General features: G+C 37.6%; 3 protein-coding genes across 3 annotated transcripts in view; 1 reads left to right on the forward strand and 2 right to left on the reverse strand.

The window, feature by feature from the left end:
* The window catches only part of Prp31 (pre-mRNA processing factor 31), a 27,837-nt gene extending 4,273 nt beyond the window's left edge, over positions 1-23,564 (reverse strand). Inside the window, exon 1 of the mRNA XM_089835565.1 lies at positions 23,426-23,564. The gene's annotated coding sequence lies outside the window, so the exon portion shown is untranslated. The remainder of the gene's footprint in view (positions 1-23,425) is intronic.
* Positions 207-5,365, reverse strand: mute (gon-4 like protein muscle wasted). The gene is made up of 2 exons (XM_089835559.1): positions 5,231-5,365; positions 207-4,782 (listed from the first exon to the last, which is right to left on the reverse strand). Exon 2 carries the CDS (start codon positions 4,654-4,656, stop codon positions 310-312), a length of 4,347 nt encoding a protein of 1,448 aa, XP_089691685.1. The 5' UTR covers positions 4,657-4,782; positions 5,231-5,365; the 3' UTR covers positions 207-309.
* On the forward strand, positions 5,518-9,017 carry LOC149679752 (L-asparaginase). The gene has a single exon (XM_089835564.1). It carries the CDS (start codon positions 6,369-6,371, stop codon positions 8,550-8,552), a length of 2,184 nt encoding a protein of 727 aa, XP_089691690.1. The 5' UTR covers positions 5,518-6,368; the 3' UTR covers positions 8,553-9,017.
* Positions 23,565-23,580: the final 16 nt, after the last annotated feature.

Raw genomic sequence — 23,580 nt, forward strand, 5'->3', positions numbered from 1 at the left:
AGGGGCGAGGCTTCAGACATATCCTATAATATACATACATCTACATGGTGGAAAATTTTATGAAGGAGAAGGCTAGTGGGGGAGTAAAGATTATTGGGTAAGCGGAGGTCTGACGTTTTGTAGGAGGGGTTTATCACCTACTGCGGTGTCCCCATCCCTAGTAATAAGACTTAACATTTCAAGCACATAAATTCATTCATTCCCCATTTAATACACACTTTGGCATTTTATTACTAATCACTTTTATATCAAATAAAATTTTATGTATATCCAAAATATACAAAACACATTAAGGTTGCGATGGTTAATTTACAGATTATCAATACTATCCTCATCGGTTTCCAACTCATCATCGCTTTTATCAGCCAAAAACAAACTTAGCAGTTCTTTAAACCGATTCTTAATACTTTCCAACGATCTATTTTCGAGTGACTGGCAAACTTGTTCGAAAGCAAGTTCCAATTCCTCGTTACTCGCGTGAAGTTTCTGGCATGTCTTAAGAAGTAACGCGTCTTCAACTCTACTCCATTTGGGACAAGGTACTTCTTGTACAGCGTCAGAAGGTGGAAGTGGTTCGGAATGAGTAGGAACAACTTCGGATAAATCGTTTTCTTCCATGGCGCTACTAAGCACGTCTTTGACATTAGGAGCTGTTGTCACTTCCGGTTTGCCAATTGCGTTGACTTGTACAGCGTCAAAAGCCATCAGAGATTCGGAATGAGTTCCAACAGTAGGAACAACTGTCACATCGCGTTCCTCAAGCACGTCTTTCACATTAGAAACTGTTGTCACTTCCGGTTTACCACTTGCAGCTGATTTTGCGCTTGCTTCGTTATTGAAATCCGCAAGTTTAACCTTGGAATGATATATGACTTGCGCTGGTTTGAGAACTTTGCCCTTTTGCAAGAAAATCTTGCCATCAATGAACCTAAGTCCGCAACTAACGCAATGTCTATTTCTATTCTTCATACGTAAATCCGAAGAATTGTTATGGCAATTGCAGGGGCATTTATTAGTTCCGTACGGATCTTCAGTCTCGGGTACGACAAAATCTTCAAAATCACTTAAATCATCGTTAACCCTAATTTCATCAAGTTCCGTATCGCTGTCCGGTAATTGGAACTCTTCAAAATCGGTCATTAAACTCTCGGGTGGTCTTTCATCGGGCATTAGAAGGTTCAATTCCTCTAGGATATGATTACGGGAACGTAGAAACGGATTCAAAGAGCTATGTATCACTTCCGAAGACAAATCAACTTGTTTTTGCAAATGATGGAAGACCTTCAACAATTTTTGAAGTTGGTTAGGTTGATTGCCGAATTGCACCTCGAGTTTGCGTAAAAATAACAGCGATTTTTCGAACAGTACATAGTCTTCGTAGCGACCACAATCTTTTGCAGCTTCCGGGGGTAAGAATTGCACAAATTCGTCAACCAACTTGGGGTAATTACGGAATATCTTGCAGATTTCGTGGTAAAGTTCAACAGGGTCCGTGTTCTTCGATTTTGAATTGACTAGGGCCATACCAAACGCTTCGAACGTCTCAATATCGTCGACTAGAGCGTCCTTAACTCTTTGAAAGTAATTATTTGCGAATGCCGTGAGGCGAGCTTCCCTTTGAGGATCGTTTTTGACTAGATCATTGGCTAATAACGGTAGAGTCGATTCGAGTTCCCGTTCGTGCTTTTTCTTCTTGGTTTGTATCTTAATTGCCTTTTTCTTGCGGAAAATTGTACTTGAGGCTTCCATCAACGCCGCCAAATCGACTTCATTATCGATGGCTTCATCTTCCTCTTCGCACGTATCAACTTCACTCTGGGACCCCGCATCGCCCGCGACACCTTCTTCGGTAATTGGTACTGGTTCAGGGCTAACAACTACATCATCCGCAACGTCGTTCGTCTTCGACTCAACCCCGAAACCTTCACCATCCTGAGCAGTATTTTCAATTACATCAAAGTCCAATCGAACTTTCTTAACAGGGCGAGATTTGACTTCGGTCGTCGCCTTAGGATCTTGCTGCAAGGGTTTCGGTAGTAACTTCTTGTATTTATCCATAATTTTGGTAGGAGATGTGAAACCAGGACCACCACCTCGAATCGCGATATACCCGCTGCGTAAACCATATTTTTTCAGAATAACCGCAGCGTGTTTCATGGGTGACGTGCGAAGTTTATTAGGACTTCTAATTAACGGTAATATCGGTCTCAGCTTCATGGGTGAGCTTCGTAATTTACCGGGGCTTTTAGCTAATGGTAATATTGGTTTCAATTTCTTCGGTGACTGTCTCTTAGAGTCTTTACCAATACGGGCTTTGTAAGGTGCGGGTTCATTTTCATTTGATATCAACTCGGACGTTGATATCAACGAAGTATCCTCAATTTCTAGCAGATTTTCCGTTACCGAAGATGTATCTTTAAGTGACGTCGAGTCCAAGGACTGTTCAGTCTCAAGTACGATGGGTTCGGGTGAAGTTTGAACGGAGGGAACTAAGGGGAGCTTTTTAGGTCTGCAATATGGATGTACCCATTCAGGCATGACTTTGGGCGCAAAATGTCTCTCGCAAGGCGCTAGGGCCTGATCGGTGGTAAAGTTTGGTACGTCTATTGGTTCTCTCATAGCACGCCCGTATTTAAAATAATACGCGATTGGATTTTGTTGCCACGATTGATTCGACGCAGACCTGTGCTTTCTATTCTGAACTCTTTTACGGATTCCAACTTCCGTTTTTACCGGTAACATGTGCGTATGTATCAGACGATACTTCTCAATGTTTTTCACCCAAGAAAATTCTTCTAAACCATAAGCGACTAAAGTATCTTCGGACAGAATGTAAAGAGGTTTGCTACTAATGTTTTTAGGTTCCATCATGCAATGCGGTAATAGTTCAGGGTAAATAAAGACGCGACTGCTAGCAAACGTCTCTTGGATCTCTTTGGGTATTTTGCGTCTTCCGTAAGCCCTTTCAACTTGAGGACCTTTCTTCAACGCTGCATTGTTACTAGACGCCTGGTTACTTTCAATTTTTTCAATTATCCTCAAAGCTTCCGGTAAGTTATGAGCAGCGAAGGCTGATTTTCGATTGGGGTCCGGGAACTCTTTCTTGGCAAACGAAGCCAGTTCGTTTAGCAATGTTTTGGCTGACTGGCTATAAGCTACGAGTTCGGTGTCACCCTGAGTTAGAATGTAAGTTTGGGTGAGTAGTTGAACGTGCATTCTCATTTGTTCTTCCAGTATCGCTACCATATCCGCAGTTAAAAACGGAGATACGGACTGATTTTGGGGTTCATTCTCGGGTTGTATCTGCGGTATATCCAAATGCGGCATTGTTGCGTCAAAAGTATCGTTTAAATCATCTTCATCATCGCAATCTTGTTGTTGCGTCGCTTCCAGCAATTCCGAGATAAGTTCGTTTAGTTCGCGTTTGCTGACTTGAACAGCTCGATCATTTCTTAAATCCCATTGGTCAGTCATTTCATCGTCATCCTCTAAGAAATCGTACTCCGGATCGTTAGCGTCATCTTCAGCCTCTTCCGTGTTGGTAATTGGCTTCATGAAATCCTTAAGGAAACTTCTCCAGTCATCGTTATCGCAGTACGAATCGTACATATCCACGGTAATATCAGGAGCTATGAAGGCGGCTTCGATACTTTCCAAGGGAGTATTATCCAAAGGGAGTTTTGATCTTGTGCGTAATGAAATTGTATCCTCGTCATCTTGAAAGTCAGTGGAATCAAAAGGGATTTCGTCAAACATCTCCGGTTTTTCCGGTTCCTCTATAACTAATCTGGCTTCATCTTCTGATTGTAATGACGTGCTTTCTTGCTCAGTGTTTTCAGGGATTGCATTGTTCATCTCATCGTCACCTGGTGACCCAACATCACTCAAATTCGCTGATAAATTCAAATCATCTTCGTCACTTTCTTCTTCATTTTCGTTTTCGGCAACAGGTTCAAAATCGTCGTCATCCGAGCTTTCATTATCAGGAAATTCGTGCACTAACAACTTCCCCGTTTCGGTTTTATCAGCGATTATGGCTGCTGCGTTCGTCTCTTTGGGTTGTTTAGTTAGTTGACGTAATTTCGATCTAGTTAATTTCGGTTCGTAAAAAGCTTCCACAACTTCGCTGTCATCTTCATTTTCAGAGTTCATTGTGTTACGGACCATCGATAACACGTGTTCATTTGTTATAACGTGTCTTATGATACTTTTAACATTTCTGGCGGAAAGTTTATTCTTCTCCGCAGTTTTTTCCAATATTTCGTCAATGTCTTCCGTCATTCTCTTTAGAAAGTTTTCAATCTCAGGTTCTTCGCTAATTTTCCGTTTCCGTTTCAAAATGGCTGGTTTTGATTTCATTTCATGCTTGGAAGTACTAGATCTGGTTACTCCTGTACTAGTAGACGGTTCATCAAGGTTTTCGACGCTCATGTCTTCATAAACACTTTTAATTTCATTTTGTAATGGTTTTGAGGGGCTTCCAACCATATTGGTTTCCATTCTACCGTCACAATCAAAAGTTTCAACATGTTTTTCTCCTTGAATGGCTTCTCCCAATTCTTTAGAATTGATATCAAATGCCAATTCACGATTGTTATTTTCATTAAGCGCAATATCTGATTGAGGCTCTTGAAGTTCTTCAACCTTTGTATCCATTTTTGGTTTTTTTTTGTCTCCGGTATTTTTCCACTAGCCGAAGATTTTATTTATATATATTATATTATATCCATTAAACTTGGCGTGGTTGTTTTCTCAAGTCAAAAGAGCCATTCTTGGAAAGGCCTACGGCACAAAAACAAAAGTACCAGGTAATGACAATGATTTAGGAAAAAAATCACGTCACTTATCGGCCTACATCCCTTACATTACAATCATATTGTTTGGGTATGTTTTTCATGTTTGTTATGATGCAATTAAAAGACAAACGAACGATAAATATGAATCTCGGATTAAATTATAACAGGTAATTATGAATAAATAATAAATTTCTCGGAATTTATTGCGTAGAAACCGTGTAATTTAAACGAAAATAAGTTAATAATGGGAATTGGGAACGTAACAAGTAGAACTTAGAGTCAGACAGAACGTTAAGCCTTGGCCCTTTTCTCGGATTCGGATCTCAATTTCTCAAATATTTTTCTAGTAAATATTATTAACCCCAAGTTATGGAATTTTACCAACGAACTTTTCGATATTTTGAAAATAAACCGGTCCGTTAAAAGAGACTCACCAAATATCCTGGAATTATTACGTGAGACAAAATTTTCCTTGCCAAAAAAGCGACAACAGAGCTGCTAGCCTAGCTTATGTTTGCAAAAAATTCTAGTCTGCCAAAAAGCAAGTATTGATAACAACCAGAGACTAGAATGAGCAATTTCTCCCCTAGAGGACACTACTCTCCGCAGCAAAAAAGCCGGGGCGCTTAATTTAAAAACTTAACAAAAGTTAACGAACGTTATCTTTATTAAAAAGATTAAAAAATTCTAAGAAAAATGATTTTAACTTCCGGGGGGATCAAGAGTCAACAATAAATAAAAATTTCCGTAATCTCGAGTATTGATTATCGTAAAGGTTCAAAGGTTATCGGGGGATTGGGATTTCAAGTGTGCATCGTAATTCAAGGACCCCAACACACTACCCATTATCATTCTATTATCTAATCATTCTCCCGCACAATTATGTTAAAAACAAGTTTGTCGAAATATTAGCGCCTGAATGAATGCACGTAATAAATAAAGAAAAAAACCTCTAAAAGAAAAACAAAATTGAATCGAAGCCAAGTGTGCTAGGCCTACATCACATCAGTTACACAAGATTACCAAAAGTTGCTCAATCTCCGTGTTACATACAAATTCTTAACTCGTAAAAGGCGGGTTATGTTGGATCGTGGTCCATCCCTCGTATAAGCTCACACCTCCCTTAGTTCCAATGGCACCCATGAACGGTATAAGGGGGCAAAACGACCAATCAATGGTCGATCCGGTCTTGAAGGCAGAAATCCAAACACTGTGTTTCATCATCACCTGAAGCACGAGGTATCCCCATAAAAACGGGGATGCGATGAACGAATTTAATTATATTTCTTAAACATCTACTCATGAAAGCATCTAGATATTTTACCGGCAATAATTTCGTAGAAGAACTACAGCAGATTCAGTACGGCTATTTTTAGAAGAAGAAAAAAGTGTACTTAAAAACCCGCTATCGTAAAGTAAATACAGTTTTAGAAGGAACTTTGCATTTCGCGGGGTTTTTGCGCCCGGCCTTGTGATCTATCGATTATTTTAATACAAGTTGGTTGTAGAGTGCGTAAAAAACAACTATAATAGAGCGGAATCCGCGAAGGGGGAACGACAAAAATCGTTATAATGGTTGAAACGCCGAATAGGCTATCTCGACAATACGGTCGGGTGTTGAAAAACGAACTGAGAAACACTGAAGAGAACTATTCGGGATCTCCACCGTTAAGCTCGCTCTTCACGGCTCTCGCGTTCAACATCAAACCGGAACAAATATATTCGACTTCTCCTAAGATAAACAATAACTTTTACCAGTACGATTTAAATTTCTTGGCAAAAATGAGCGGCGAGAAACAATTCGAGGATACTTTGGACCCGTCCTACGCACCCAAGGTATTGCGTAAAAACAGTTTAATACAACGCGTTGAATCCGAAACCTCAACGGAAGTCAAAGTCCTGGTGCTGTATACCGGTGGTACCATTGGTATGACGCAATCCATGAATGGTTATACGCCGCAGTCCAACGTTTTGGCCAATTCCTTGGCGCGTTTTCCTCAACTACACGACCAAAACTATGCCGAGACGCACTTCAAAGGAGCTGACACGCCTCCATTGGTCTTACCGGAAACCGGTGATCCTTTCCGAGTAATCTACACCATCTTCGAGTACGAACCGTTGCTAGACAGCGCTAATATGACCATGGATGATTGGGTAAGAATAGCCCTTGATATCAAACAACATTACGAAGATTTCGATGGCTTCGTTATACTGCACGGTACCGATACCATGGCCTATACGGCGTCTGCTCTATCATTCATGTTGGAGAATTTGGGTAAAACCGTCGTCATCACGGGTTCTCAAATACCCCTGTTCGAGCCACGCAGCGACGGTCGGGATAACCTATTAAATTCCTTGATAATCGCGGGTAATTATTCCATACCGGAAGTTACCATCCTCTTCAATAACAAACTATACCGCGGGAACCGTACCAGTAAAGTCAGCGCTAACAGTCTAAGCGCTTTCGACTCGCCAAACTTGAGCCCCTTAGTCAGAATAGGTATCAAGATCCAAGTCGATTGGGCCAACGTTTTCCGTTCACCTAACATCGAAAAATTCTCGGTGCATACCAAGTTAAGCAGGAACGTTGGTCTCCTACGACTGTTCCCTAGTATAACCGTCGAAGTTGTCCGAGCTTTCCTAACCCCGCCAGTCCAAGGGGTCATCCTACAAACCTACGGCGCCGGAAATGGTCCATCCCTACGCAAGGACCTTCTGGACGAACTGAAACGCGCGACCCAACGCGGTGTCATCATTATCAACTGCAGTCAATGCCCGACTGGTAAAGTTGAAGCATCCTACGAAACTGGGGCGGCCCTGGCCGACTGCGGGGTCATCCCTGGATCGGACATGACGCCGGAAGCGGCTTTAACTAAACTGGCCTACGTTTTAAGCAAAGACGAATGGTCAATGCAAACCAAGCGTCTTATGATGCAAACGAACATTCGCGGTGAGCTAACCGTCGCCAAAGAAGTCAAACTCGAAGATCTGGACCTCATTACCGCAGTCATGAAAACAATGAGGTTATCAAGCTCGGAAGAAATCAACGCCTTAAGGGACGCGTTGTACCCGGTCATCCTATGCACCCTGGCGTCCAAAGGCGATTTGGATAAACTAGAAATTATGAGGCAGTTCGGAGCGTACTTGTCCGCTTACGATTACGACTTCAGAACGCCGTTACACGTCTCAGCGTCCGAAGGTAACATGAGGGTAACCAAATACTTATTGGAACATGGTGCGAGCGTCCATATGAGGGACCGCGAATTCAAAACCCCTCTGATGAACGCCATCGAAAACGACCGTCACGAGGTCATAGTCCTGTTGAAAAAGGCCGGATCCCACTTGGTCTTACCTCCCCAACAAATTGCCGAATTGCTAAACAGCGCTGTTAGGAATGGTGACATAAAGAGGTTACAATCATTCTTGCTAAGCGGCGTTACATTAAACGAAGCTGATGGGGCCAGCAGAACACCGTTACACGCGGCAGTCGAAATGGAACAAGAAACAGTCATACGCTTCTTACTAACAAATGGCGCTGATACGAACTTGAAAGACATATACGGTCATACTCCATTAGAAGCCGCGAAGATTTTAAATCGACCCAAATTGGCAGGAATATTGGAACATCACGAAAAACGTTTAAATTACGAGAAAAAGTTAGATAATGTCAAACCGGAAACGAATAACGTTTTACCATCGGATATAGATGACGATGAAGTACCCACGAATATCGTTGATGATTCCCAAGAAGACTAATTATAATACCACCCAATTATTTATATGATAATTAATAACTATTTAACTATTAGACAAATCATCATCCAAAACTAGTAGTTAGATAACAAATAAATAAATATTTCAAATAAAACTACTGTATGTCTTAACTGAAATCATGGCAATGCATTTTTAGAGAGGTACTTCGTTCGGGACAAATATGTAAAATTGTATAATATGAGTAAGATATTTAACTTTCAAGTTATATCTAAAAATCAAAGAAAAAATAACCCCTTCGCAACTTTATCATGATTTTTATGTGTTCCTATTCATTCTTATCTTATGTTTACTTGGTTTTAAATTTGAAACTTCAAATTTTGTTTTTTGTCATACAAGTTTGCCAAACTGACCAAATGAGTTCAATTCGAATTACAATTCTTTTTTTCAAATCAATCTTGTTTTTAAAAAAGATACTGGTTAATAAAAAGAACTTATTTTTTAACTTAATTAATGTCTAATTATTTTGTTTTAAGCTTATCATTTAAGCATACGATGGGTTTTGTTGAAAATTCCGACTTCAACAGTTTGTAAGTTTTCACTTGTAAGTTAATCTTAGATTAGATAAGAAGTATATAATACTTCTCTTCTTCGAGAGAAGTGTACCACCACAAAGCGGGGTAATTGTAGCATGATTCTTCCCAACATCATTTTACAATTGGAGCAAGGTTACTAAAACGAATCACACACATACGCGATAAAAAAATCATTACTCTATTAGCGCATGCGCTTGTGCGTTTTTGTCCCACGTCAACGTCAAGAAAATCAAGGTTTGTGGGTTGATTGTTTGCTGAGGATTTAGTAAATACCAAACAGTTATAGAATTCACCCTAGCACAGTGCGATGCTCATCTGAATTAAGTTTGATGAGCGGGAGAGCAAATTAACAAAAAGGGCTCCCTCGCCTGGGAAGAATCATGTAATTTCATAACTAAAGTATTAAGAGAGGAAACAGAGTGTCATCCTTCCTCTATTATCCTCTTCTGATTAGATTTAAAGGCCGGGAAACGGCGAGAAGGGTTCTTGTCAAACTGAAAACCGTGCATCGAACTAACAATGGGCGACCGTGCTTCAAACTTTTTAGGGGTTCTTGTCAAACTGAAAGCCGTTCAAAGCGGTTCTTGTCAAACTGAACTATAAACAATGGACAGTCTCTTAAATTTTGTTTCCCCGACTTTTTGCATCCCCCATTTAAGAGACTGTCCATTGTTTATCTTCAGTTTGACAAGAACCGCTTTGCACGGCTTTCAGTTTGACAAGAACCCCTAAAAATTTTGAAGCACGGTCCGTCATTGTTAGTTCGATGCACGGTTTTCAGTTTGACAAGAACCCTTCTCGCCGTTTCCCGGCCTTTAAAATCAATAATAATCCCAGTTTCAGCTGACGTCATTCTCGTTAAATACACTTAATAATAATCTAATCTTCAAAATAACAGTGGGCTCGCAGACCTTGAAAACCACAAATTTAAAACGAGAAATTCAGATTAAAATGTTGAAAACCCCTCCAACTAAATACCAAAGTATTTGGCTTAAATTTGCATTCTGGTATACAACAGCGGCTTAGGTATTCGAGGTCAATAAAGCTGAAATGAAGCAGCTTTATTGTATGTACTTCACAACTAAAGGTGGTATTGGAATTTCAGGATTTGTTGTATCAAGAATGCATACAGCTACTAGGAATCATTCATTGTGCAGCTATTTTTATTCAACGTAATGCTAGAGACAGCTCGAGATAACTAGTTCGAGGACGACAAGAGAGAATTGAAGTCCTACACTCGATTAGTTAATTAATTTTGCAGGACTTCCATCATTTAGTCTGCATTACTAAGCCTTTGACAAACAGCGCCTCACCAGGCGTATGTCGCTTTACCTCGAATCTATGATCTACCGCACTCACTTCAAAATTACAAGCTCCAGTTTCTAAGTTACCAGTGACAAACTTTAGAAACTTACCTCATGAACTTATGATACAACTGATAAATCGGCAAATTCCTCATTCATTCAAATTAATTTCCCCAAACTATGATACATATAATTTTCAAGCTAGGAGAATTAATACCATTTACACAAGGATTCCAGGCTACTTGAAGGACAAATAAGTCTGCACTATCGTCCTTCAAATAGCCTCTACTCCTTGTGTAAATTGTATGAATCCTCCTTGCCAGAAATCTATGATATAACACAGAACAAGTACATATATATTTATTTTACAGTTGGCGAAAGCTTCAACGATAAATTCACAAAACTCCTATCGGTCTACTACATTTTAATCAAATAAATTTTATAGATTAAACTTCTTCTAATACTCGTACTCTTATAATAAAACAACAGTCCTTGAACAGAACCAAGTCAAATATAGACCACGAAGCGCGTCGACTACTCGAGGGAACTCAATAGTAGCTGGCTTCGCTACAAGCGTACGTTGTACAAAAGAGAAAACAACATATAGGCGTGGGAGTAAAACGGGGTCAACTCTGTATAAATTTTCAGCACCAAATTTTCCCAAACGTTATTATAAGAATTAAATTTCAGCGTTAAAAGTCGTCACACCCCTTTAGTATATAGTAAGTAACAAGAAGCGATATCTAGTTTATTAGGGAGAAGGTATAAATTCGCGCCACATTTCGAGCTTTATCTCCAGTCCAAACGTATAGTAGGTCCGAAGTTAATCCCCGCCGCCTCTAAATTACAACCAGCAATCATCTCATTGGTTCTTGAAAACTCACATCATCGCGACCTACGCGGATGGCGAAAATTACAATCATATAAATTCACAAAATTAACCAAAAACTTTGAAACTATACCAGCCCCAGAACGCCTAAACAAACTTAAATTAGACTCCGTCAGTACCCGCCATCGTATAAATAACCTATGTCTCTTACATGACTTCTTCAACAATAAACTTGCGTTAGGTATCGACACTTTCTTCAGTCCGACTCTTTCACAATCAACCAGAGGTCACTCCCGTAAACTCCAAAAACCTAGGGCAAAAACAACCACTAGGCAACACCATTTCACTAACGCAGTCATCATTGATTGGAATGCCCTACCAGAATCACTCGTGACAATCACTAATAAAACTAAATTTCGCACTGAATTATCCCTCCATTTTGCTAAGTCGAAGTCACAATCACACTCTTAATAAATTTCACAAAACATTTCTACCCCTCCCTCACCCCAAATTTAAATTCCGTTTTTTTTTTTTTTTTTTTTTTTTTATCAATTCCCCCCATTTTTAATTATTTAATGTAAACCCATACATCATTTACCGTGTATATGCCGAATTGCCGATCTCATTATGTTGTTTATCTTACAATTTTTATTATTTTACTAAATTCGTTCTCATAATATTGATCATCTCACAATTTATTACCATTGTACTAAAAAATACTAACCAAGCCAAAAAGGCTTACATGTATTCAACCCAAATAAATAAATAAAATAAATATTTTCCGACTGAGGAGAGGCGAAATAGCCTGCGGCCTCCTTTTACGTCCCCCCTTGTATTTTGAAAGGGGGACTGGGACTATGGCGCGCGAATACTTATAGGCATCCTATACCTTCTCCCTAGTAAACTAGATATCACTTCTTGATAGTAACAAATGGGGGTTACATTTTTACGATGAGGGTCACGTTTTTGTTCCCAACCCTAACTACTAGAATCAGACGAAACAATTACGGAAATTGATTTTAAAACGATGATAGTGACGTGAGACGGTGAGAAGCCTGTAATACGTCCGTTACCAGACTATTACCAGCTTCCTAGAACATTATATGCGTTGCTTTAGTTTATTTAACGTCTAATAATTAATATCAGCAGAAGGGTATAATAGAAGAAGGATGCCACTCTGTATCCTCTTAATACTTTAGTTATGAAATTACATGATTCTTCCCAGGCGAGGGAGCCCTTTTTGTTAATTTGCTCTCCCGCTCATCAAACTTAATTCAGATGGGCATCGCACCGTGCTAGGGTCAATTCTAAAATTACTGTTTGGTATTTACTAAATCCTCAGCAATCAATTAACCCTGCACAAAGCTTGATTGTCTTGACGTGGATTGGACAAAAATGCACAGGGGAATGCGCCTTGGCAAATAGTTAAGCAGCGCTAATAGAGTAATGATGAGGGAACTATTTATCGCGTATGTGCGTGATTCGGTTTAGTAACCTTGCTATAATGTTAATTCTGATGATGTTGGGGGAAGAATCATGTTACAATTACCCCGATTTGTGATGGTACACTTCTCTTGAAGAGAAGTACTACATACTTCTGAGACATCTAATAGTAATCATTGTGTAGCCATTTTATCAACGTATCTAGACAAGGGGAGCTACTTAAAAGACTTTCTTTAACATCCCCATTACCTAACCTAATTACTTTCTGTTATTTCTATGCACCTTTGATAACATTAGTATCTTTCTCCTTAGTCATTCACGTCAGATTTTAAAATTTAGAGGTTGACAAAAAGAAATATGTCACTCTACGGTATCATCATTCCGAAAGAGCAGAGTAATCTTTAGTCAGTCATACAGATTTGATTGCTCTTAATCTTAATCAATGAACTGAAAATCGAAAGGTAATACCAGGAATTCATAGAGTTCTTCTACTTGGAATATTAAAAGTGCCAATAGATTCCATACTAATATCTGATTGAAGGTTGTGAAAAGGCTAGAAACAAGTCAACTTCCTCGAGTTTCATTGGGTATGTATAGGACAACCGTCGACCCTAGGTCTTCCGGTTAAGAATACGCAAAATCCACTAACACACTTGACACTTTGAAACGGTTTTAAGCAGGTTTTTAAACGTCTAAGTGTAAAATTTAGCTGTTAACCATAGAAATCTTAAATGAGAAAATGCAATTATCATTTTCAAAATAAAGATTCGACCTTCCCAAAACGGTTTCAAAGAGCCAAGTATGAACATAGTTAAGGGAACTTGTTTACATTCGTGTTCGCCGAGAGTAGGTCACTAGCTACGACATGTCAGGTGGTTCTTAAGCTTAAATACATTATGCATGACGTCAGGGGTGACGGCTTCTACACCGACTCCTCCCCTTTAGTTCAAGAAGAAAGGCAAAGCAAATAATATTCCAAGTGAAAGAAATTATGCGTTTTCCTGGTAAAAGGTATTTAAAAGATAAGTTAACTATGCGGCATACAGGGTGTTTCTGATAAATCTGGTGGCATGAAATTAAGGGGGATATTCTTTGGGAAATCGATTTTGAATCGAAAATGTTTTATACTTCTATCGCCTCCATTTTGTTTACCACAAGGGACAATGCTGTTTTCCAGTTATGATTGATGGGTGTTTTAGGGATGACCCCCTTAATTAAATTATTAATTAATCATTGTCTAAATCAGTTTCTTAATTAAATTTAAGGGGGTCATCCGTAAAATACTCCAACAGCAATCTTAACTCGATTTGAAACAGCATTGTCCCTTGTGGAAAACAAAATGGAGGCGATAGAAGTATAAATGTTACATTTTCGACTCAAAATCAATTTCCCTAAGAACAAACATCCCCCTTAATTTATGCCACCACCAGACTTATCAATCAGAAACACCCTGTATATATTACGAAAGTGTTTTTACTGTAATAAATTTATCTATTCATATCTTTAAACAAAATGTAGGGTAGGGTAAAATTCTCGCAAACATCTGTTACAACCATCATTAACAAAATATGATGATTTTAGAGGACGTTGAGTGACTTTGCAAAATAATAAAATAAAGATCGAATTAAGATTTTGATTAAAAGTTTTGATGTCATAAACATCTTCCGATCATTATCAATGTTTTTCCTTAACTAATTAGGTAATATGTTTTCATTATTTTGGTTTTATTATCTAAACCGCGTGTTGGAAAAAAACTCCCAAGGCAAGCCCTCAAAAATTTAACTACGTCACGAGATTTTTGGGATTAATGTTCAATGATTTTTGGGAAAGTACTTATCCAGGGCAATTTAAAGGAACTGGGAAAGCCATGTTAATGTTTGCTTTCTGTTTTCACAAAAACAAAATACTGTTTTGATAGTTTTTCACTATACAATTTGGTCCTTTAAAAATAAACCCTTTAAAAGGCAGTCTGGGAAATAAGAATATTTTTTAAACTGGTCCTTGGGACCAGTGACACCCTAGCTTAGCATCCAAAATAATAAAATGGTCCGCCTTTATTAATTGAAAACCTGTAGGAAAACTAAACTGGTCCCGACTCCCGAGGACCAGTAACAGGCACTTCTTTAATTTAAAAAACTGGTCCAAGCAAATTAATTAACTGGTTTTGTACCAGAGGAAGTGTACTATTTAACAGATTGATTAAAGGGGCCTTAATATCAACTTCTTCACGTAGTTTTAAGACGGAACAGGCGGTATGTGGACCCAAAGACGTCAGATAGGGCTTCCAAGTTACCAGTCCACCAAATTGTGTCCATATTGCTTGAAATCATCTTAATTTAAGTATTTGTTGTCCATTCATACCCATTAATATTCCGTGTTAAGACAACAAGATGCTCAAACACTAGACTCTATTTTACAACATAAGTTCATAAGATATGTTTCTCCATAAGTTTGTCACTGGTAACTTAGAAACTGGAGCTTGTAATTTTGAAGTGAATGAGGTAGGTTATAGATTCGAGGTAAAGCGACATACGCCTGGTGCATGAGGCGCTGCTGTCAAAGGCTTAGTAATGCAGACTAAATAGGACCTAGATGGAAGTCCTGCAAAATTAACTAACCGAGTGTAGTCATGCAATTCTCGCTTCCGTCGTTCTCGAACTAGTTATCTCGAGCTGTAAGTCTCCAGGTAGCATTACGAACTGCATAGGTATCGTCACACTTATGGAACATATCTTATAAACTTATGTTTACACCCATATTTTTGAAAAAGTGCTTATTCTCTCTTTTTCTTCATGAAGTAGCAGACCTCATTTTAATTTAGAAATAAAGTTGTATGAACCATGGATCAAATTAATATTTATGGAAGAACCTTAATTCACAGCCTCTTTAAATATTTCAAAAGGACCACAATCACTCGTGTTTAAATTTCCGGGGGGTTGCAGGGCGGATGTTTAATTGATTATTGATGACGTCAAAAATTTAGATATTAAATCTGGTGATAATTTTTTTTCCAAGATAAAATAATCGAGCCCCTACTAGACACTTGAACAGCGGATACATCAGAATGGCGCCATCCAGTTTTTTTTTAACAAAAAAAAAAGATAAAAGAAATAACAAGAAAAAAAGGACAGTGACTTTTGTTAAAGCAATCTTCAAAAACAACAACGCAACATTCTTTCGACCAATGATAAATAAAGTAAACAGACCGCCTGACGCTTATCCACCAATTAGGATCGTCTAAACGGGGCAGTGTCAAAAACCGTGGAACGAACAAAGTTTAAACTCCAAAGAATTTTTTTTTTTCTAAATTTGTTTACAAAACTTGACATAGTTTTTTTCTCTTTACTCTTCAATTATGATCAAATATTATCATTCGATGTTTCAACTAAGGTTTTTTTTTTGACAGATAACTTGCGTTTGTTATCGGTTAAATTGTTGAGTTAGTAGTAAAAAAAATTTCATTGATATTTTAAACTTAAAGATAATGAAAAACACAAAAGGAGGTGAAAATTAAGGAAATTTTGAAGTTAAAAAAAATTATGCTTTTGGTTACATGCAAACACACACGTATGCAATCATAAGTTTATAAGATATGTTACATGATAAGCATGACACTACCTATACAAGTTCGTAATGCTACCCTGAGACTTACAGCTCGAGATAACAAGTTCGAGGGAGAACGACGGAAGTGAGAATTGAAGTACTACACTCGGATGGTTAATTAATTTTGCAGGACTTCCATCTAGCTCCTATTTAGTCTGCATTACTAAGCCTTTGACAGCAGCGCCAAAACCAGGGGTACGCAACTTTACCTCGAATCTATGACCTACCTCTCACTTCAAAATTACAAGCTCCAGTTTGTATGTTACCCCATAAGTTTGTCACTGGTAACTTATCTTATGAACTTATGTAACAATGAAAAGATGAATTTGTAGTGAAAGAAAAATTAATGAATATTGATGATTAAATCGGATCCATGATAGAACGCTTAATAACAAAAGAGGCTTAGATCTTATATGGTTTAAGGCGCATAAAAGAATTAATATAAGCTATCTATTCTGTTACACCAAAATTGAATAAATAAATAAATAAAGCTAAGAGCTATAAACATATTTATAATTTAAGAAATGAACATAACAAGTTGGGAAAACCAAAATATTACCTCTCCGAGTCAAGAGGTCTACTACTACAAACTTATTTACCTAGATATGGAATTATTTCACTTTTTTGAAGTGAAAATTTACGAAATATTGAAGCAGTATTCCAAACATAGCGAATGTACAGTAAAGCAGACGACATTTTACATCCAATAAGGATAAATCTTGGACACATGGAAATCAGTCAAAGGGGAAAAGAACAGGAAATAAAGTCTACGCTTCAGCTGTTTAGCCTATATTCTAATAGCTACATTCACAACTGGTTTGCAGTGTAAACACTATCGTCTCGTCTCACCTCAACAATATTCTTAGTTTTCCAACATGAATGTTAACGTTAAATAACACCAAAGCTAAATTGTAGCTAGACGCACTAATAGTCAATGCGCACCATAAAGAGAATAATAAGTCTGTAGCTACTACCCTTTTACCATTAGCCCTTTTACTAATTAAATTGCCACCATGATCTTTTCTTCCATGATAAAATCTTAACCTGATTATTTAAGAGTGTATTTAACTTTCGGCTCACTATGAACCGTTGATGTCTCTTCATTTCAGACACGAAAATCAAAGCCACAAGTTTACTTCACCTCAGGCCTCAATTATTCACTCTTTATTTCACTAAGCCTATTGCGGATAATACTTGTTATACCCGCCGGAGTCTAGGTCTTAGTTTTCTTCATGAAATCACTACACCAAGGATTTTTCTATATACAGATGTAGTATAGCTTAAGCAATATGTAAACAGCCATTTCAAATAACAATATTAAAAAAATCTTTGGAATATCAAAATGAAACAGAGCTTTAAAGCTACAAAAGTACTTAATGCATCATAATTACGAAAAATACTTCCACATATTCACTTTATATTATGGAAAAAGGGAATATTAAGGTTCTGTATGATTTCTTAACACATCAACACAAGGCTAACTGCTAACGCGACGCACTAGGGTAACAATGGACGGACACACACAGACACAAGGAGTATAAACCCATTAGTGGAAGCAGTATTTTTTTTTTCGAAACAATCTCGCTTATGTTTATCCTCTCTAGACTTCGCTAAAAACTTACTACTACGTAAAATATTAATAGACAGGCAAGGATTGATACCATTAAAGAAGGAGCGCAATATTATCCATATTTTCATTTCATATACAGAGAAAAGAAATTATTATGTTTCTGAGAGGAGCATTTTTGTTGTTGTTTTGAAAAATATATCGCAATGCACGGGCCTTGATAGATATAGGAGGCAATGAATGAATTATTTCACAATGCACGCGCCTTGATAGATATAGGAGGCAATGAATGAAATATATCACAATGCACGGGCCTTGATAGATATAGGAGGCAATGAAGGAAATATATTGCATGCACGGGCGTTGGCAGATATAGGAGGCGATGATAATCTCTCTCTTTGCACGAGAGGTTTATCTTTAATACTTAAATAAATATAATTATTTTTAATTATTTTAATCTTCAATAATTAACATTAATAATAGTTGAATCGTTTAAAATAAAGTTATAACTATTATCATCTCAAACTTTGCTAATATGACGTTTAAAGTGAAGGATACCCCTCTTGCCCACTTTCTTCAAATTTTGGGGTATATATACGATTCGTTTCCATTATAATAGTAAGGAAAAAGCGCAATTGCGAAAACCTTTGGTGGCGATCCCACCTTAGGGAGGCTAGACGTTTCTCGTAACCCTAGCTGATCGCCGCGTATATCCTAAAACCAAACGATGATAATGTAGAAGCCAATGATACAGATTGGTGTCTATGTGGAATAGACGGAAGACCAGTGGATGGTGGTGTTAGAAGGCAGTGTAAGTGCAGACTGGTGTCAATGTGGGATTGACAAAGAACAGAAGATTGTGGTGATTAGAAGCCAGTATGTACAGACTGGTGTCCAAGTGGAATGGACGAAGACCAGAAGATGGTGGTGATTAGAAGCCATTATGAACAGACTGGTGTCCACGAGGATGGACGAAGACCAAAAGATGGTGGTGATTAGAAGCCAGTAAGAACAGACTGGTGTCCGTGTGTGATGGACAAAAACTAGAAGATGGTGGTGTGAGAACTCAAGTAGAGGAGCCATTTCCGTGACTGTGCAAGCAGTTCGGAAATGGCGAACACGTTTGCTCCGATTTGGAAACTGCGAACGCGGTCACGTGGGTGTAACAACAGACACACACACAGACACACGGACACACACACAGACAGACACACACGATCGTTTCAGAACCTCTCCGTGACATACGTCACTCGGAGAGGTAAAAATCTCTCCTGTAACGCCCAAATTTAAATAAATAAATAAAACAATAAGCTATGATCAAGAAGTGATATCTAGTTTATTAGGGAGAAGGTATAAGATGCCCAAGTATTCGCGCGCCATAGTCCCAGTCCCCTTTCAAAATACAAGGGGGGACGTAAAAGGAGGCCGGGCTATTTCGCCTGCGTCTCCTCAGTCGGAAAATATGACTGTAATTTTCGTCATTCGCGTCGCGCTGACGTGAGTTTTCAAGAACCAATGAGATGCTGCTTGTGTAATTTAGAGGCGGGGATTAACTCCGGACCTACTATACGTTTGGACTGGAGATAAAGCTGGAAATGTGGGGCGAATTTATACCTTCTCCTTAATAAACTACATATCACTACTTGCGTCTTGCTATGATCATAACCTCATCCGCTACACTACATTTAAAAAAGAAATCCCCATAAAACTAAAAAGCTAGACCTGTCAACAACAGTCACTCAATATAAAAATAAATCATACTATTTTTCGTAAAAATCAAAAACAATCTCGATTTTTCCCTTAAAATAAACAATAAAATTAAAATATAAGAGATATACTCTAAAAATTTACATATTTAACCTTTAACCTATCAACAGAAGCCTTCAACCTAATCTTTAAGGCGCTACGTCACTCAATATCTTATAACTTTTTTAAACTTAAAAATCAATCGTAAAATTCGTAAATACTAAATCATAACCCTATATAATACTTTCCATAAGTATGGTTCGAAAGATTATCGCTTAGCGCAACATCCGATATAGGGACACGGCTGTAAGTGATAAACCCCTCCTACATAACGTTAGACCTCCTCTTACCCAATCATCTTTACTACCACACTAGCCTTCCACTTCATAAAATCCTCCACCATGTAGAGGTATATGGGAGGAGCCGTTAAAGTTTCTTAAAACGACTTAACTAGAATTTAGGTAAATTACTGACGATTAAAATAATTAATATCAATTATATTTATTTAATTATATAAGTAAAACATCTTAATTGGGTAGAGAGCCCTCGTCTCTACTCGGAGAGGTTTATTTTGGGGTTTCCCAACTTGTTTTATATCGAAGATGCTTATTGTCCGAGTTTAATTTTACACATACATTCAACCCAACAGTAGCGCTATCTCAGAAGCCTTAGTGTGACGTCACCCATGCTATTTCCCCACAGAACCAATGCGGTACCAAACATGGCCGCCCACTGCCAAACCTAATCCCGTGACGTTTTACCAAGGCACTGGCATCACAACTGAGATATCTATATATGGTCGTATCTTGTGAATCTTAACTCCTCCCACAACCGAAAGCTCATCTCTTTATAGGCCCTAATGGTAGACCCATACTTATGGATAACATTATAGCGCTACATAAAAAGACCTCCAAAAAATACTCTTTTTTTATCGCTAAAGTATCTAAATTCACCAATTAAAAATTTTGCTGGAGGCAATTTTATATAACAAATTTTAAACCACGCTCAATTCACGTGGTGAAATGTATCGGTAATCTTTCCCGCTAATCTTAGAGGATTAAAAATGCAAATTAAACTTTCTACTAAGAAATATATATATATTGATTCTATTTATTACTTGTTTTGATAAAAATGGTTGTAACTGGTTATTTCTGGTTCCTTAAAGCTGTTCAAGGCTTTTTTTCGAGGTCGAAATACTGAAGCATCAGAAGAATTTGAAATAGAAATCTTAACCTAAGCAGGGTTCGTACAAAAGTTTTGGAATGAAATTCCCTGACTTTTCCAGGTTTTCCCTGACTAAATTCCACAAATTTCCCTGACCATATGCAATAACGGGCATGGCAAATATATATGAAAACCAATCTAAATTCTCTCGAATCATTTTTTCACGAGTTGCTATTGTTATAAAAATAAGATAAATAGTTCGTTTTAACTTAACTCTACCCAAGTTAATCATTTTGGGGCTCCGGTCAAATCTCAGACAACACATTTTCTGGTCACCATTTACTGTTATCCAGACTTTAAATTTCACTCCCATATATTTTTCCCTGACACTTCCCTGACCATTTAGGCCCATTTTCAATTTCCCTGACTTTTCCCTGACCTTTAAGGCCCATTTTCAATTTCCCTGACTTTTCCCTGACCTTAAAGGCCCATTTTCAATTTCCCTGACTTTTACCTGACCTTTTAGGTCCATTTTCAATTTCCCTGACTTTTCCCTGACCTTTTAGGCCCATTTTCAATTTCCCTGACTTTTCCCAGGATTTCCAGGTCGTGTACGAACCCTGCTAAGGTCAAATCTTTTCTTTTCATATTTTTTTTTGGTTTGTGCGTCAAGAAATTGTTGACTATCTAATTTACATAAATTGTTATCGATTTTTATAAAATAAAAGGTTAACGAAAAAACATATTATGTTTATGATAATCTTGAATCTCAACAAAGGTATTTTTTGAACACTTTTTAGTCTAATCTGCGTGGGTGTGTTGGGTTTATCTTTTAGACATTATTGTAGATAAAAATTTAGAGAATATAGTTTTCTGGGTTGCTATGCCATTGGGTTGTTTTTGGTTTAAAATTAATTGTTTTAATCCAGGTATTTTGATGGTTAATGGTATGGTAAAGATCTAATAATTATTAATTGCCGTTTAACAATAATTACCAACGAAACAAAGCTATCCCACACCCAATCCCATCGCTACATGCTTCCTGAAGTGGCTTTAAGCTTATGCTATATTTAAATTTCAACTCCCACTAAGGGTGGATTTAAATTATGCCATAATTCCATACTTATATTAATTAAAATTAAATTGAATTTAATATTAATCAGGTTGCAATTAAAGTACCTAATATTTTTCACGCCCTAGAAACGATTTATATTAGCATAAGTTCATAAGATATGTTGGCCATAAGTTTGTCACTGGTAACTTAAAAACTGGAGCTTGTAATTTTGAAGTGATTTAGGTAGGTCATAGATTTGAGGTAAAGCGATATACGCCTGGTGAGGGGCTGTCAAAGGCTTAATACAGACTCAATAGGAAGATGGACTGCAAAATAACCGAGTGTAGTCAATCCACCTTATTCCCTTTCGCCGGAAGTTAGGCTTAGCTCGTGATTCATGGGGGTGAGAAACGGGAAGAAAATCGTCTCTCGTCTGCTACAAAAGCCAAAAATATGTACTGACAGTACTGTAGCGGACGACAGACCAATTTCTTCCCGTTACTCACCCCCATGAATCCCGAGCTAAGCCTAACTTCCGGCGAAAGGGAATTAGGTGGGTTCTCGCGCTCGTTCTCAGTATCTAGCATTATGAAGTATAGGTAGTGTCATACTTATCATATAACATATTTTATAAACTTATGATATTGCGTCAGAATAGAGACAAATCTCGTATAAAGGTTGATAACGATGTTATTAATTAATCAGGAAAAAATATCGCCGTTAGAGCAGTTTTTTCAAATCATGTCTAGACTTAAACACAACCCTAACGAAATTATCTTACTTAACCAGTTTTAAAATTAACTTCATACTCTCAAACTTTAAGAAACAATCACTAATTGGTTAAGAATAATCCCAGACTTAACAAAACCCATCCCTTTTACTACCAGTACTCTAAATTAGGTTCTTAGATTCCCGGGAATTTAATTGAGAAGGGTGTCAAGCCCCAAGGGTCCGTTGTAGGCAAGAAAGTAGCGAAATAGCGTATTTTTGTTGCATCATATTTTTCCCTACTCTCCTCTTTTACAGTGGGTTTGGGGGAAATTGTAGCCCCAAGGCTTAAAATGACAGGTGTACAAGCAGAGTGGGGTTTGGTTTATTAATGATACTCTCTAGCACCAAACCGGCTACTATATCATTATACCGGATAGCTGTGTTGCCAGATTATTATGAATTGAAAATACAAGGATTGGATTTAGGCACCCAAAAATTACAATTTGATGTTTATTAAATTATTTCTGCAAGTCATTCCAATTTTTATCAACTCAACATACGATTTTCTACTGGCATTATATATTCATTTAACAAAATACATTGATACTAATTATAATTAAGGCAATATGCATAAAATGAATTTAAATTCTTACATTAAATAACCATAATATCTAGCAACACTGCGGGTAATATATTAGTTAATAACCTTTATCACTGTTTTTTGCTAATTTAAAATATTTGCATAAATATAATGGAGAGATTTCGGCTCAGACTCAGTAGGCCAACGGTTTAATTTCAAATTAAAGGGGAAAAAAAGACCAAGGCTTAACGGGAAATTTCATTACTTACGCAAACCGTCTTTAAAAGATAATACTACTGAAAATAAAAAATTTCAACATACCTTCTACGTCTCTGCCTTGAAGATACACCAAAACGCGGTCACAATATTAATAGTAATTACGTTAATTACTTAAAATTATCCAAAGAACGTGGTAAATTTATTAACCGTCAAAAGAACAATACGCAACCTATGAAAATCCTGGAACTAGGGCGCCA

This window comes from Phalangium opilio, unplaced genomic scaffold (assembly GCF_054372755.1).
Source record: "Phalangium opilio isolate 3A_F unplaced genomic scaffold, DU_Popi_V2 ptg000041l_1, whole genome shotgun sequence".
NCBI lineage: Eukaryota > Metazoa > Arthropoda > Arachnida > Opiliones > Phalangiidae > Phalangium > Phalangium opilio.